This window comes from Puma concolor, chromosome B2 (assembly GCF_028749965.1).
Source record: "Puma concolor isolate L17-30 chromosome B2, mPumCon1.1.hap2, whole genome shotgun sequence".
In the NCBI taxonomy this organism is placed as follows: Eukaryota; Metazoa; Chordata; class Mammalia; order Carnivora; family Felidae; genus Puma; species Puma concolor.
This window is the reverse complement of record NC_141671.1, coordinates 41,761,414-41,775,557: the sequence shown is the minus strand read 5'-3', so window position 1 is coordinate 41,775,557 and position 14,144 is coordinate 41,761,414. Positions and strand designations below refer to the sequence as shown.

Genomic DNA, 14,144 nt, shown 5'->3' with positions numbered 1-14,144 from the left:
ACGGTCATCTTTCATGGTCCGGAAAGTTGGAAAATTTGCCTAACATTTGACACTTGCATGGAGAGCTCTTTAATGAGTGCTTTATATCCAATAGTCAACGTCTGCTGAAAGATACCACCTCTTTTGGAACTGAGCTACCAGAAAACGGCCTGGAACTGTTTATTTGCCTGGTATCTCTCATCCACACAGGGTCTCTGATAAACTCCACAGAACAGCAAAAGGACTTACTCCTGGCTGCCTAGACACCCAAAAACTGTTTTCTGTTCTGAGATACTTTCATTTCCTGCAGCATAAATACATAAACATTCACTTTATGACAGTACAAGATCAAATGAATACGACAAATACTTAACATCTAACACAGTATGGAGACATAACCAGCAAAATCCAGACTTGGGAAACTCTACTGAACTAATAATAATCAGGTTTTTCTAACAAAACAATTGGTAGGGGGGCAGGATTTAAAAGTGATTTAAGGAACATATCAGCTAGACACATTATATGGAACTTTTTTGGTTCCTTATTCAATAAATAAGTTAAAATGGGGAAATTATAGGATAATCAAGGAAATATGAATACAGACTGGAACTCTGATGATAAGGAAATATCACTACTTTTTTGGAGTGTGGTGATATGCGGTTATGGTTTTTTTTAATTATTTTTGAAAATGTTTTATTTATTTTTGAGAGACAGAGTATGAGCAGGGGAGGCGCAGAGGGAGAGGGAGACACAGAATCCGAAGCAGGCTCCAGGCTCTGAGCTGTCAGCACAGAGCCCGACGCGGGGCTCGAAGCCACGAACCATGAGATCATGACCTGAGCTGACGTTAGACATTTAACCGACTGAGCCACCCAGGCACTCCATATGTGGTTATGTTTTAAAAAGGTAGGGGCGCCTGAGTGGCTCAGTTGCTTTAAGCATCTAACTCTCGACTTCAGCTCAGGCCATGATCTCACTGTTCACGAGATGAAGCCCCGCATTAGGTTCCACACTGCATGGAGCCTGCCTAGGATTCTCTCTCCCTCTGTCTCTGCCCCTCCCTGTGTGCACTCTCTTTCACTCTCTCAAAATAAATAAGTAAACTTTGAAAAGGTAGTCCTCATCATTTTGAGAGACATATTGAAATATTTATAGATTATGAAAAATGAAATAATATAATGTTTGGGATTTGCTGTAAAATAATCAGGGTGATGGGGTGTGTAAGTGGTCAGAGATTCAGAAGAAATCGGACTGTCAGTTGGTAATTGTTGAAGCTTGGGTGATACATACACATCACCTCTACTGTCCCCTTTTCTATGCTTGAAAATTTCAGGATCTTCTTATAAAGTAAATCTAACAAATAGAACCATAAACCATAAATTTTTGTTAAATAATTTTTAAAGTCTGTAATACCTTAGAATTCTTTCAAGATGTCTAGAAGAGGGGTAGTACTTGATTCACAAACTCCTGAAGGTTATGAAAGTAGGATTCAGAACTCTCAAGCTGCTTGCCTTTTGCCACATTTCACATCGTTGTAATACATCACCCTCTTTCCTTCCATTCAACAGGCACTTACCTCCCAGGAGCTGGGATCCATTTCAAGGATGCACACTGAATTGTCTGCCCTCAAATGTCAGAAAAAAGACACAAATACAGTCCGGCACTGCTGGAAGTTTTATAACCCTCCTATTGCTTTTGAACATAGAAACGTAGCTTTATATTCATGTTCTGACCACCTACCTACCTTGGCTTGCAGCTCTGCTGGGGTCTGTAAAGAACAGTCAAGCCAATCCTTCATGATGACCACACCACTGACCACTGTCCATTCCCACGCAGGCCCAACATCGGTCTTTGAAACTGCCTCCAACAACCTGTCCCTTTTTGTCCTTTACCTCTTCTCATAAAAGTTTGAACTGCCCAACTTAAAATATTCAGAAACTTCCAAAGTCTCTTGGCCTCTATGCCAAAACCTGTTTGGGGGCAGAAATGAAGCTCTTGGGAAGGCTTAATGACATTCAATTCCACCTCTGATACAGACACTAACGACCACCCATAGTCCACTATGGCTAATGCAGAAATGTTGCCTCACTGCACCTGCAGCTCCAGTAAACCTCGGTTGGCTCCAAACTTGAGTGGGACAGATTCAATTGCTGAAAAACTTAAGGGAGGCAGGTCAGGTTTTTGTTTTTGGGGTCGTTCCCCCTAGCAAAATAAATCTTCTTTAAACCTTCCTTGGTTAAATCAACTCTTTATAAAATGACGCAGCTATTGTTACGCCTCCGTATGGCTTAGACAAGTTAACCAGCTATATTTCTTTCACCAGCCTCATAACCAAACCACACAAAAAGCCTCGTCTAGTCTGCACATGAAAACAAAGCGAACGAAAACGAAGAATATATACTACAAGCGTTAAGCACAGGATTTTTTCAGCACCCCGGTTCCCATCTGCTGCACACACAAACACCCGGGACCCCCACCCCTATCCCCCGGGGCGCACAATTTGCCCAACAGTGCGATGTGTGCTTGCTTTCAGTGGAAAAATAAGGGAATTTACGTGTGTTTTGCTGTTTTAAGTGGGAACGGAAAGAGGAGAGTGGGGCGTGAAAAACTGGAAATAAGTCGTAATTCTCTCGTTTCCTCCCATCTTTCTATGCATCAAAATGCAGGTGTATCAGTGAAATTTCAACGGACAGTTTCTTGGGCAAATACCCCAATTAGCAACGATGGGAGGCTGCGAACGGGGGTGGAGGTCAGGGTGAAACCGAAGCCTGGCAAGGCGGGCGCGGTCAAAGGCGCGCCCTGCGCTCCCCGGGCTGCCCCGAGCACGCGAGGTTGCCGTGCGCCCGCAGCCCGCGGCGTCCCGGCTCTCAGCCGGCCGGTGGCCCTGCGTTTTGCTAGTGACTGCGCCGGCTTGGCTGCCCACTCACACCTCCGGCTGATCCCGACTTTAGGCTAGGCTCATTCACTTCCGGTGACAAATCCCTCCCACCACCCTAGAAATAATGTAACATTTCCCTCAACGCTTTCCTAAAGACCGACGGTCCCACGGGAGAGCAGCAGAACCCCGGGCTCGGGTCTCACCCCCGCGCGGCCAGCGGCGCGCAGCTGCAGAGCGACTGACCTCGAAGGGGGGGAGGACGTGGGAGGAAGAGGAAGGGGGTGTGGAATCTCACCCTCCCCCGCCCCCACCCCTCCGACTGCAGCAATTGGCCAAAAAAATAGTAATCCGTTTTTAGACTGCCCCTGGGCCCCCGGAACCCGGTTGCAGTGAGAAACCCAGTCTCTCCCATCCCAATGCCCCTCGCCTACTCCCGCCCCCGTAAGTGCCTGCGGGAATCCAGGAGACCCAGGCCACGCGGAACTGCAGCGGCTGAGGGAGGAAGGCGGGTAGAATGAGGGTTTGGGGGCGGCAGGAATGGGTTGGGGGAGGGGGTGGTGGAAGGGAAAAGAAAAAACCAGAGGCATGCAAGCGGCTCCCTAGCCAGCTGTTCCAGCTGCCGCTTCCTCCGACGCGGGCCGGGCGGTGCAATATTCCACCCCCCCCTCCATCTTTCTCACCACTACCTGTCCCCCCACCCACCATACGCACACATTCCCCCCACCAGTAGCGGATCTCCGGCCTGTAAGGGGGTAGTAGGGAGGAGCTGGGGGGAGGGGGAGGCCTGCGAGTTTCTAACCTTGTTCTTATAAACAAACCCACATGTGCAGCTGCCGCTGCTGCAACTCACCCCACAATCCCGGATATAAGTCCTGCCCCTTTAAGAGGAAAAAAAGCTTCCCCCTCCTGTCTCCCACCCCACCCATCCACAAGGACCTTTGTCTCCCCACCCCCCTTGTCAATCGGCCCCGCCTCATATCCCCGCCCTCTCCGACGCGGAGGAGCCAATGGGCTAAGAAAATAAGGCCGGGGCTGACGTAAGCATGTCCGGCCAATCACAGGACGCGTTGGTGGGAGGCCTCTCGCAGGGCGCGCCAGGAGGAAGCAAGGCAGGAGAAAGGAAGCTTGAAGTCAAGATGGAGACTGCTAGTTGCTCCGCCGCCGCCGCGAATGGGGCCGTGGGGTCGCAGCGGGACCGGAGCCTGGTGCCTGAGCGGCTTCAGAGACGAGAGCAAGAGCGTCAACTGGAGGTGGAAAGGCGGAAGCAAAAGCGGCAGAACCAGGAGGTGGAGGAGGAGAAGAGCGACTTTTTCGCTGCCGCCTTCGCTCGGGAGCGAGCGGCCGTGGAAGAGCTTCTGGAGGGCGGAGAATCCATGGAACGGCTGGAGGAGGCGGCCGCTCGGCTCCAGGGCCTGCAGAAACTTGTCAACGACTCGGTTTTGTTCCTGGCCGCCTACGACCTGCGGCAGGGACAGGAGGCGCTGACGCGGCTACAGACGACCCTGGCCGAGCGGCGCCAGGAGCTGCAGCCCAAGAAGCGTTTCGCTTTCAAGACCCGGAGGAAGGACGCTGCTTCGGCCGCCAAAGTAGACTCCGCTCCTGGAGCCCCGGCGGCAGAAGGCATCCTGGCCTCCCCGCCGCCCTTGAAGGAGGAGGGAGGCATCGGCTCCAGCTGGGTCTTCGGCTTCTCCAACGTGGAGTCCCAAGTCTTGGAGAAGAGGGCAGGGGAGCTGCACCAGCGTGACGTTCTTTTGACCGAACTGAGCAAATGCACAGTCAGACTGTATGGCAATCCCAACACCCTGCGGCTGGCCAAAGCCCGAAGTTGCACGGTGCTCTGCGGCCCAGTGTCCACCTCTGTGTTCCTGGAGGACTGCAGTGATTGCGTGCTGGCCGTGGCCTGCCAACAGCTGCGCGTACACACTACGAGAGACACCCGCATCTTCTTGCAGGTGACCAGTAGGGCCATCGTGGAAGACTGTAGCGGGATCCAGTTCGCCCCTTATACCTGGAGCTACCCGGGTATCGACAAGGACTTCGAGGGCTCTGGTTTAGATAGGAGCAAAAATAACTGGAACGACGTCGACGATTTTAACTGGCTGGCCCGGGATATGGCGTCCCCAAACTGGAGTATTCTTCCTGAAGAGGAGCGAATGGTCCAGTGGGACTAAGCAGTTGTCACTATATTCCTCACTCCTACCAAATACTTCCCATGTGGGACCGACTCCTGCTACTGGGATCTCAAAGTTTACTTACTGTTATCACGCTTTGTATGTTTTCGGTATTTTCAGCCTTGAGATTGTGTTAGGCTCCTACTTGTGATTTCCGTTAAATTCACGACCGGTCTAACACTTTGAAGCATTTTTGCTCTTTTGGTAATGTGTAGTAGCTTTAATTAATTGACTATGATAGTTTGAAACAGAGGTAAAGAGTGTCCGTGTAGGTTGGTTATTAATGCTTTGTGTATTTAAAACTTACTGCATGATAAAGTAGACCCTCAATAAATACTTAATAAATGAATTTGTAGGGCTCTAGTAGGAGGCAGTTAATGTGGAAGTATGTTATCAAACCTGAAAACACTAGCCCTTGAGTGCTCTTGACTTGAAACTTTCACTTCCATAGGTATTACTCAGCAGGGCAGTGGAAAGACTCTGGTCTTCAGGTACACATTAGCTTGGGCTTCCGGAATCCAGCTACTCATCGACTTGTTTGGATCCAAAGTTTTGGCATTGACCCCAGGAGACTCATGAGGCTTACCAACTGTGAAACCAAAATAATTATAGCTACCAAATTTTTTGTTCACTTAAAAGGTTGTAGACACTATTCTAAGCACCTTACCCATGTAAACACGACGTTTAGTCCAGAAAATCTTAGGTAGGTTCTGTGAACACCATTTTTCAAGCGAGGTAGGTGAGTTGCCAGAGTCACACAGCTCAAGGGGACTGGGAAACCAGGTGGTCTGGCTCCAGAGCCCACCTTCTCAACCCCTGGAACGTACTGATTTTGAATAGCGTTAGTTGAGTTGGAAAGAGAGCTTTCCGGAGTCATTAAAGAGGGCAAATTGCTTTTCCTAAATTCTCAGGAATAAATGTTACATATCTTCACACAGAAACGTATAGCCGAGTCTTAATTTTTTCCACTCAAATTTTGCTGTGATTGGGTACTATTATAAATTTGGATTTTGCTCTGTGTTCTCACCCATATTCTTAAATGGAAAGTTCTAAGAGTTTCGAAAAGCTTTTTGGGGTCTAGTGCCTTGTATCTGTAGACATAGGATTTGAATTTAATAATGACCATTAGTATTAAAGTGCTTATCGTACCTTAAGTATATGTTTAATATTTATATGTTCTGGCTTGTTCCAAAAAAGGACTTAAGGTGGCTTTTTGGATGTGTGAAATGTAACAAGATAACAAATGAGAAGGAGGAACAAGGGTAGAGTCAATGAGGCAGAAATGAAGCCAGTAAAAAAATGTGGCCTGCCAAGCTCTATTCTTTAGATGGAGGTGAAACCAGAATTTTTTCCCCTCTCGGCTATTAGCTGACTTGAAACAGAATCCTAATCAGTTTCAGTGTGCAACATCTCCAAAGAGGAGAGATTAAAAAAATCTATTGCTCAGGAGAATTAATGCTGGTAAGAAAAAGAGACAACATGTAATGAAATTCTCAAACATATCTTCACGTTAGAAAGAAACAGGGACTAGGAAAACTACGCTCCTAAAGACTGATAGTTTAACAACAGGTGCCCTTCAGGAAAAGCCATGCTTCTGGCACTAACGGGCTTGTGATTCATTTTTGTGGACTGCACTTTTATAGGACCGTTAACTAGTTGCATCTAAAAAAAATCCATGCAGTTTGTAATAGATAATAAAATCACAAAATCATGGCAGTTTGAGCCATAGTTAATGCTAACTAATCTCAGCTGGGCTTTCCTTATCTTTTTGAAGTTCTCTCTCTCTGACCTCCATAGCCTTGCTCCACACTGTTTCTCTTGCATTCCCCCCCCCCTCCCCCCGTCATTGTGATTCTGGTGACTTACAGCCCTTACTTGAGAGATGCCCAGGATTTTGCTGTTAGCTTCTTTGTGTCCATGCTCTCTAGAGCCTCAACTCTCAACCTACGTGGACAGTTCTGTCAGTGGGTTCATCAGCCTTTCAAATTCATATATTCTTAAAATCTCCATTTTCACTTCTTTCTTTCCCAAGTTCTGTTATTTCTTTTAATGATGTCGCCATTCTCCAGGCATTTGATGCTTACTAGGGCCCAGCAGGTAAAGTCAATGAGTAAGGCGGTTGGGAGAAAGTCAATAGGGAATGGGGGACCCGTGACTTGGAAGATAAATTTAGGCATTTTAAAAACATTGGACAAGCCAAGCAAAACTTTTTTGCAGCCTGCATCTGGTCCTTGAGCTGGCCAGTTTGTAACATCAGACTTCCAGATCACGTCCATTCTATGCTTAGCAGATCTTGCCTGTTCTTCTTGTCCTCTCCAGTCTTTATGCCATTTCAGAAAGTTAGACTTTATTGTTTTCCCTAAACTTAAACTATGATGATTTCCTTAACTTTGTTTATTTTGAGACAGATAGAGACTGGGCAAGCGGGGGGTGGGTGCAGAGAGGGAGGGAGAGAGAGAATCCCAAGCAGGCTCTGCATTGATAAGACACGAAATTCAAACTCACGAACCATGAGATCATGACCTAAGTCAAAATCAAGAGTTGGTCGCTTAATCAGCTGGGCCATCCAGGCGCCCTGGTTGTTTGTTTGTTTGTTTTGACAAAAGAAAAAAATTATAGTCACACCTCTGAATTAAAAGCATTAATTAGGGGGCGCCTGGGTGGCGCAGTCGGTTAAGCGTCCGACTTCAGCCAGGTCACGATCTCGCGGTCTGTGAGTTCGAGCCCCGCGTCAGGCTCTGGGCTGATGGCTCAGAGCCTGGAGCCTGTTTCCGATTCTGTGTCTCCCTCTCTCTCTGCCCCTCCCCCGTTCATGCTCTGTCTCTCTCTGTCCCAAAAATAAAATAAAATAAAACGTTGAAAAAAAAAAAAATTAAAAAAAAAAAAATAAAAGCATTAATTAGGGGGTGCCTGGCTGGCTCAGTCACTAGAGCATGGTGACTCTTGATCTTGGGTAGTGAGTTCAATCCTAATGCTGGGTGTACAGATTACTTTTTTATTTTTAAAAAGATTTTTAAGTTTATTTATTTTTGAGAAAGAAAGCAAGAGCATAAAGGAGGGCAGGGGCGCAGAGAGGGAGAAGAATCCCAAGCAGGCTCCATGCTGTCAGTACAAAGCCTGATGCAGGGCTCAAACCCACAAACCGTGAGGTCATGACCTGAGCCAAAATCAAGAGTCAGACACTTAACTAGCTAAGCTACCCAGGTGCCCCGAGATTACTTTTCAGAAAAGCATTAATTAGAGTTATTTTAGTAAGTTTTTTTTTTTAATTTTTTTTTTCAACGTTTATTTATTTTTGGGACAGAGAGAGACAGAGCATGAACGGGGGAGGGGCAGAGAGAGAGGGAGACACAGAATCGGAAACAGGCTCCAGGCTCTGAGCCATCAGCCCAGAGCCTGACGCGGGGCTCGAACTCCCGGACCGTGAGATCGTGACCTGGCTGAAGTCTGACGCTTAACCGACTGCACCACCCAGACGCCCCTAGTAAGTTTTTTATTAAGCAAACTTAATGGTCATTACAATGAGAGCATATTGCACCAGTAAGTGTAAATACCATATATTTTCGTTAAAACCAACTCTAGGAAAGCAATAAAACTGCGCATTAGTTAAGCAATCAGAGTTTATTAAATTTCATTTATGATTGGCTTTGTTAGACATAATTTAGTACAGTATTACATCATATCACTTCAGTCTCAACCCCTCTTAAATGAATAAGAGAAATGACCAATATACATATAAATTCTAACGCTCAAGTTCTGATTGCAATGCAGAAGTTATTATTGCCAAAAAAGTTTTATTTGTATTAGGAAATGCACTAAAGCAGGACAATAAAAAGATTTAGCTTTGTAGGGTAATGTTACACGGTAATACAATGCGTTAGAAACAACATGCAATTACTCTAGTATCACAGAGGTTAAATTACATTGCGTTAAATTAAAAAGTCTCATCACCAACTCAAAAACTTCATCACATTATTTGACTATTTTTCTTCTCCTATGAAGAAAATAACTTGGCCACTGCAAGTAAGTTGAGGGGAAATGAAGGGTCAATTATTTACCCAGCTTTAAGTTTCAAGAGGTGCAGGGGCAACATGACCGAAAGCCATGTTCAATTCAACTGAGCACATATTCGAGCATCTACTATGCACCTGTTCAGCGCTGGGCACTAAGAATGCCATGGTAAACAAGCATGTGGTCTTCCTTTCTCAAGTGTACAGTCCAGGTGAAGGTCAAATGAACGAAAGAACAATCACAATAGAGAAATTCCGAGGACCCTGGTGGGGTAGTGCCCTATAACCTCTCCAGTTTAGAAAAGACCTGAAGTGGGGCGCCTGGGTGGCTCAGTCGGTTGGGCGGCTGACTTCGGCTCAGGTCATAATCTCACAGCTCGTGAGTTCCAGCCCCGCGTCGGGCTCTGTGCTGACAGCTCAGGGCCTGTTCGGATTCTGTGTCTCCCTCTCTCTCTGCCCCTCCCCCACTCACACTCTGTCTCTCTCTCCTTCAAAAATAAATAAACATTAAAAAAAATTAAAAAGAAAAGACAAGACCTGAAGTAAGGCATTTGTATCAACCACCCATCCAGGGTTTGAATTCCCTGACATCTCTGCCCACCACCTACTTGCATTAGCAACAGTCACAGAAGGAAGCAGTTACTGTTCAAAGGCCTGCCTTCCAAGTTTGCAGATACTATTTACTCTGAACTTTAAGAACTGACAAGACCAAGCAAGACAATTCGAGTCCATTTACTTACCCGGTAAACAAGCTCAACATTCTGCTCAGGAATTCAAATGTTCTATTATAAAGTGTTTTTTAGTTGAATGCCTTTCAGTTGTGTGTTATTTCACCAAGGAAGCTATTCATGGTCTGGTTTTTAGAACTGATATTAAAACCTAGATACTTTATGCAGGGGTACAAAAAGATTAGAATAAAAAGTAAATCTTCCTCCTTCCTTTGACCCCAGCCATACAGTTCTCATCAAAAAGCAACCGTCCTGTACTGGTTTCCTTTGTTCTTCTGGTCTTTGCATTTACAAACTTCAGTGTAAGATATCCTTTTATCCTCCCACCCAAATAGAAGCATATTGTGTATAGTATTAGGCACCTTACCTTTGTCACTAACGTTATATTTGGAGATCTTCCATGTGAGTACATATAGAGCCATTTCATTCTCTTTAACTGCTGCATAGTGTCCCCTTCCATGGACTGTGCCATACTTGCTGACCAGTCCCTAATTGATGGGCATTTACGTTGTTCCAGTCTTCAGCCATTAGGAAAATGCTACAACGAATAGCCTCCTACATAAATTTAAAAAAAAAAATTTTTTTTAACGTTTATTTATTTTTGAGACAGAGAGAGACAGAGCATGAACGGGGGAGGGGCAGAGGGAGAGGGAGACACAGAATCGGAGCAGGCTCCAGGCTCTGAGCCATCAGCCCAAGAGCCCGACGCGGGGCTTGAACTCACGGACCACGAGATCGTGACCTGAGCTGAAGTCGGACGCTTAACTGACTGAGCCACGCAGGCGCCCCAATAAATTATTTAGCGTGTGTGCAGTATTACCTGTAGGCTAAGTACCTAGAAGAGGAATTACTGGCTCAGTAGGTTACGAACATTTATAACATTGACAGATATGATCACGTTGCCTTCCAAAGAGGTGTATCAGTTTATGCCCTCACTGGCGATATCTGAGAGTGCTATTCCTCCACACCCTTATCAACATGCTGCGCTGTCACATCTTTGGTGCTCGGCCAATCTGATAATTACAAAAGGTTACCTTCCTGTAATAGCAGTTGTAATCGTCTCCTAACTCATCTCCCCATCTCCGATTGCTAAACGCTTCTCCTGGTCTAAACCCCCCTGAGGTTCCCATTGCCTGGAAGACAGGCCCCTTCACCACCGCTCCCAGCCTACTGCGCCTACGTGATGTTTCGCTGTTTCATCACACGCGCTTCATGCTCCAACTAGTCTGAACTAATACCCATTAATCAAACACACTGTATCAATCAGGGACCTGGCAGGAAACAGATGGCACACTCAAAATGGATAATTTGAGAAGAGCTTACTTAAATCAGGAGCTGTGTACACAGCTGTGGGTAGAGTTTAGAAACAGAAAGAGACGGGGCAATACCTGTTATCACTCATTCTTATGGCTGAAGGCACAAAACTGTCACCTGAACCCGGAGAGAGACAGCACTACCTGATAGGAGCTGTGACCTTTGGTGGAGGGATGGGGGCTACTACGGGAATGAAAAAAATGCCACTGTCTTCTGTTGGTGCCTTTCATTGGCGGAGGCCAACTGGAAGCTGCAGGGCAAGGAAGTCTGTTGGTACAGTCCACATCAGTCATCTGCCAGGACACAAGAACAGGGTGGAGGAAAGTGAAGAATGGATTTGGAGGAACAAATGGAAGAAACTCAGTACAAAACACCTGCCATACTTCCGGGCCTTTTCTCAAGCAGTTCTCACACTTGAGTCCAGGTACAGTTGCCAAAATTATGCACAAGCCAAATGTCACCACCTTTGGGAAGGCTTCCGGGATTTCCTCAGTTTCTTTGAAAAAGAATCAGGATGTTTGGAGATGATAGAGAAAAAAAGAAAAGCGAATGAGATAATCTCTGAGGTCAAGCTGTTGCATTCTCTGTGAGGCACAACTTTTTTTTTTTTTTTAATTTTTTTTCAACATTTATTATTTATTTTTGGGACAGAGAGAGACAGAGCATGAACAGGGAAGGGGCAGAGAGAGAGGGAGACACAGAATCGGAAACAGGCTCCAGGCTCCGAGCCATCAGCCCAGAGCCTGACGCGGGGCTCGAACTCACAAACCGTGAGATCGTGACCTGGCTGAAGTTGGACGCTCAACAGACTGCGCCACCCAGGCGCCCCTGTGAGGCACAACTTTTAAGGGAAAGAAAGATTTGAAGGAGGTGGGAAGTGTAGGCCAGTTCAGCCAACATCCACGTGATGGCAAAACTTCAGAATGCAAGTCAGCATAATTAGATACAGAGAATCCAGTATGTCTCCAAGTCAAGAAGTGATTTCAGCAAAATCACTGTCTCTTTGGAAACGTTCAAGAAAAGATGAGATATCAGAGGAGAAACTTCTCAGAAAGACCAAAGAATGACTTCTACAAGAAAATAACAGGGTGGTGCACCTGGCTGGCTAAGTCAGTGGAGCATGTGACTCTTGATGTTGGGGTCGTGAGTTCATGTTGGGCATAGAGCTTAAATAGAAAAAAGAAAAAGAAAGAAAGAAAGAAAGAAAGAAAGAAAGAAAGAAAGAGGAAGGAAGGAAGGAAGGAAGGAAGGAAGGAAGGAAGGAAAGAAGGAAGAAAGGGAAAAAAGAAAAAAATAAATGAACAGGGGAAGCTTCCAATGCTAACATAAAAGTACCAAAGATTGGGGCATCTGGGTGGCTCAGTCGGTTCAGCGTCTGACTCTTGATTTCGGTTCAGGTCATGATCTCACTGTTCATGCGTTTGAGCCCTGCATGGGACTCTGCACTGATAGTGTGGAGCCTGCTTGGGATTCTCTCTCTGCCTCTCTCTCACAAAAATAAACAAATTTTAAAAAGTAAATAAATAAAAATAAAAGAACCAAAGGCTTACACAAAGGTCAGCCCTAGTCTTTGATGAGGAAATGAAGGAGGGAGGAGAGAGGGGCATTCATGTACATCTCATCAGTACTGGAAATTTCTCAGAAACATGACAGGAATGTTGAATGAGTTTCAAGGTCCTTGAGCAATGAGAATGCTTATGGACATGTACCAGGAACATTCCATTGAAGTTGTGGTTTAAGAACCTTAGTAGATCCAGTTTGTGCACAAAATTTCCCCCAAAGGAACAGTAACAATTTACCTTTTTTGGCTGCATACATATTTAGTTTATGTTTGTTATATATTTGCAGCCTACTTGATTTTCATTTCTCGTCATCTTCAACTTTGGTATTTTTATGGTATTAACTGTGTTTCCTGCATTTGGAAACACAAGTTATAACACAACATCTCTAGGAAAGATGCGTTAGACTTGAAGTGGCCTGATGACATGTGACTGACAATAAGGAATCCACTAACGGTTCAGTCCAGCAGCACCTACGTGACAGATATGTCCCCGAGGGGGCTTTATAAAAAGTGCTGCTTGTTATTATTCATATCAGAAAATTTTTCCTAAGAGCACTTTCTATTATTTTTTTGAGAGAGAGAGAGAGAGAGAGAGAGCGAGTGCACGAATGAGCATGAGCGGGGGAAGGACAGATTCCACGCTGAGCGTGGGGCTCAATCTCATGACCCTAGGATCAGGACTGGAACCGAAATCAAGAGTCGGACGCTTAACCAACTGAGCCACCCAGGTGCCCCTGTATTATTTTAAGTAATAATAGTGTAACAGAGGGGGCCACTGACCACCTATATCTCTTGGACTTTTTATTGTGCCCCAGCAGGGCTATTGCAGGCTACTGGCGATATTTGGTGCCGGAAGGCTCTGGTTCCCAAGACTGTCCAAAGCCATCGTGCTGTCTTGTGTGGTGGGCCAAAAGAGCCAAAGAATTACTCCCTCGAAGCAGCCCTCAATAAAAGCTGGGCAGGAGTTAGGGAATAAACAAACACCTGGGCTCCCTCAGTGCACACGGGATAACTCGGAGGTGTTTCCTTTCGGATAGTCCCTCTGTGGCAGCTGGCCTGAGAGCACACTCTTTCTTGGCAGCCTTCCCTCCTGTATCACTTCTTCCCTCCCAATTGGTGTCACTTGAACTTCCCAAATTAACTACTTTCTCGCAGATCCTTGTCTTAGGGCGGTGTTTCTCCACTTTTCTTTTATTATCATCCCCTTAAGGAAATGTTTCAGACATTTTTATTTAATCACCTATGTAATCCCTGTCTATGTAATTTTAAGACCACAGATATACTATTGTATATTTGTGTGCTGGGCTTTATTATTTATTATGTATATCTGTGCTTTATCCATAAAGAGTATGGTTCTTTCTGCCCTTGAATTGCTTATAGAAGAAGAAAGTCTGAAGATTAATGAGCTAAGCATCTAGTTTAAGAAGTTAGAAAAACAAGGGGCACTTGGGTGGCTCAGTTGGTTAAGCGACCAACTCTTGGTTTGGGCTCAGGTCGTGATCT

The 14,144-nt window shown here is 45.6% G+C and overlaps 2 protein-coding genes and 2 long non-coding RNA genes across 5 annotated transcripts in view; 3 read left to right on the top strand and 1 right to left on the bottom strand.

Moving 5' to 3' along the window:
- Positions 1-3,747, bottom strand: part of BICRAL (BICRA like chromatin remodeling complex associated protein) — a 111,448-nt gene extending 107,701 nt beyond the window's left edge. Inside the window, exon 1 of one of the 2 annotated variants that reach the window (XM_086706877.1) lies at positions 3,708-3,747. The gene's annotated coding sequence lies outside the window, so the exon portion shown is untranslated. Of the gene's footprint in view, positions 1-1,723; positions 3,162-3,707 lie in introns of those variants that run through there. The other variant, XM_086706875.1, reaches the window with a different exon arrangement.
- LOC147580952 (uncharacterized) overlaps positions 1-14,144 on the top strand; it is a 324,096-nt gene that overhangs the window by 66,663 nt on the left and 243,289 nt on the right. The window lies entirely within an intron of this gene.
- TBCC (tubulin folding cofactor C) lies at positions 3,416-5,377 on the top strand. The gene has a single exon (XM_025925412.2). It carries the CDS (start codon positions 3,901-3,903, stop codon positions 5,026-5,028), a length of 1,128 nt encoding a protein of 375 aa, XP_025781197.2. The 5' UTR covers positions 3,416-3,900; the 3' UTR covers positions 5,029-5,377.
- Positions 8,053-9,846, top strand: LOC147580953 (uncharacterized). The gene is made up of 2 exons (XR_015251237.1): positions 8,053-8,270; positions 8,504-9,846. It is a non-coding gene; the product is annotated as an uncharacterized LOC147580953 (long non-coding RNA).

Bases quoted from the DNA above. Each gene is read 5' to 3' on its own strand.
- TBCC (XM_025925412.2), top strand. From the start codon at position 3,901: ATGTCCGGCCAATCACAGGACGCGTTGGTGGGAGGCCTCTCGCAGGGC.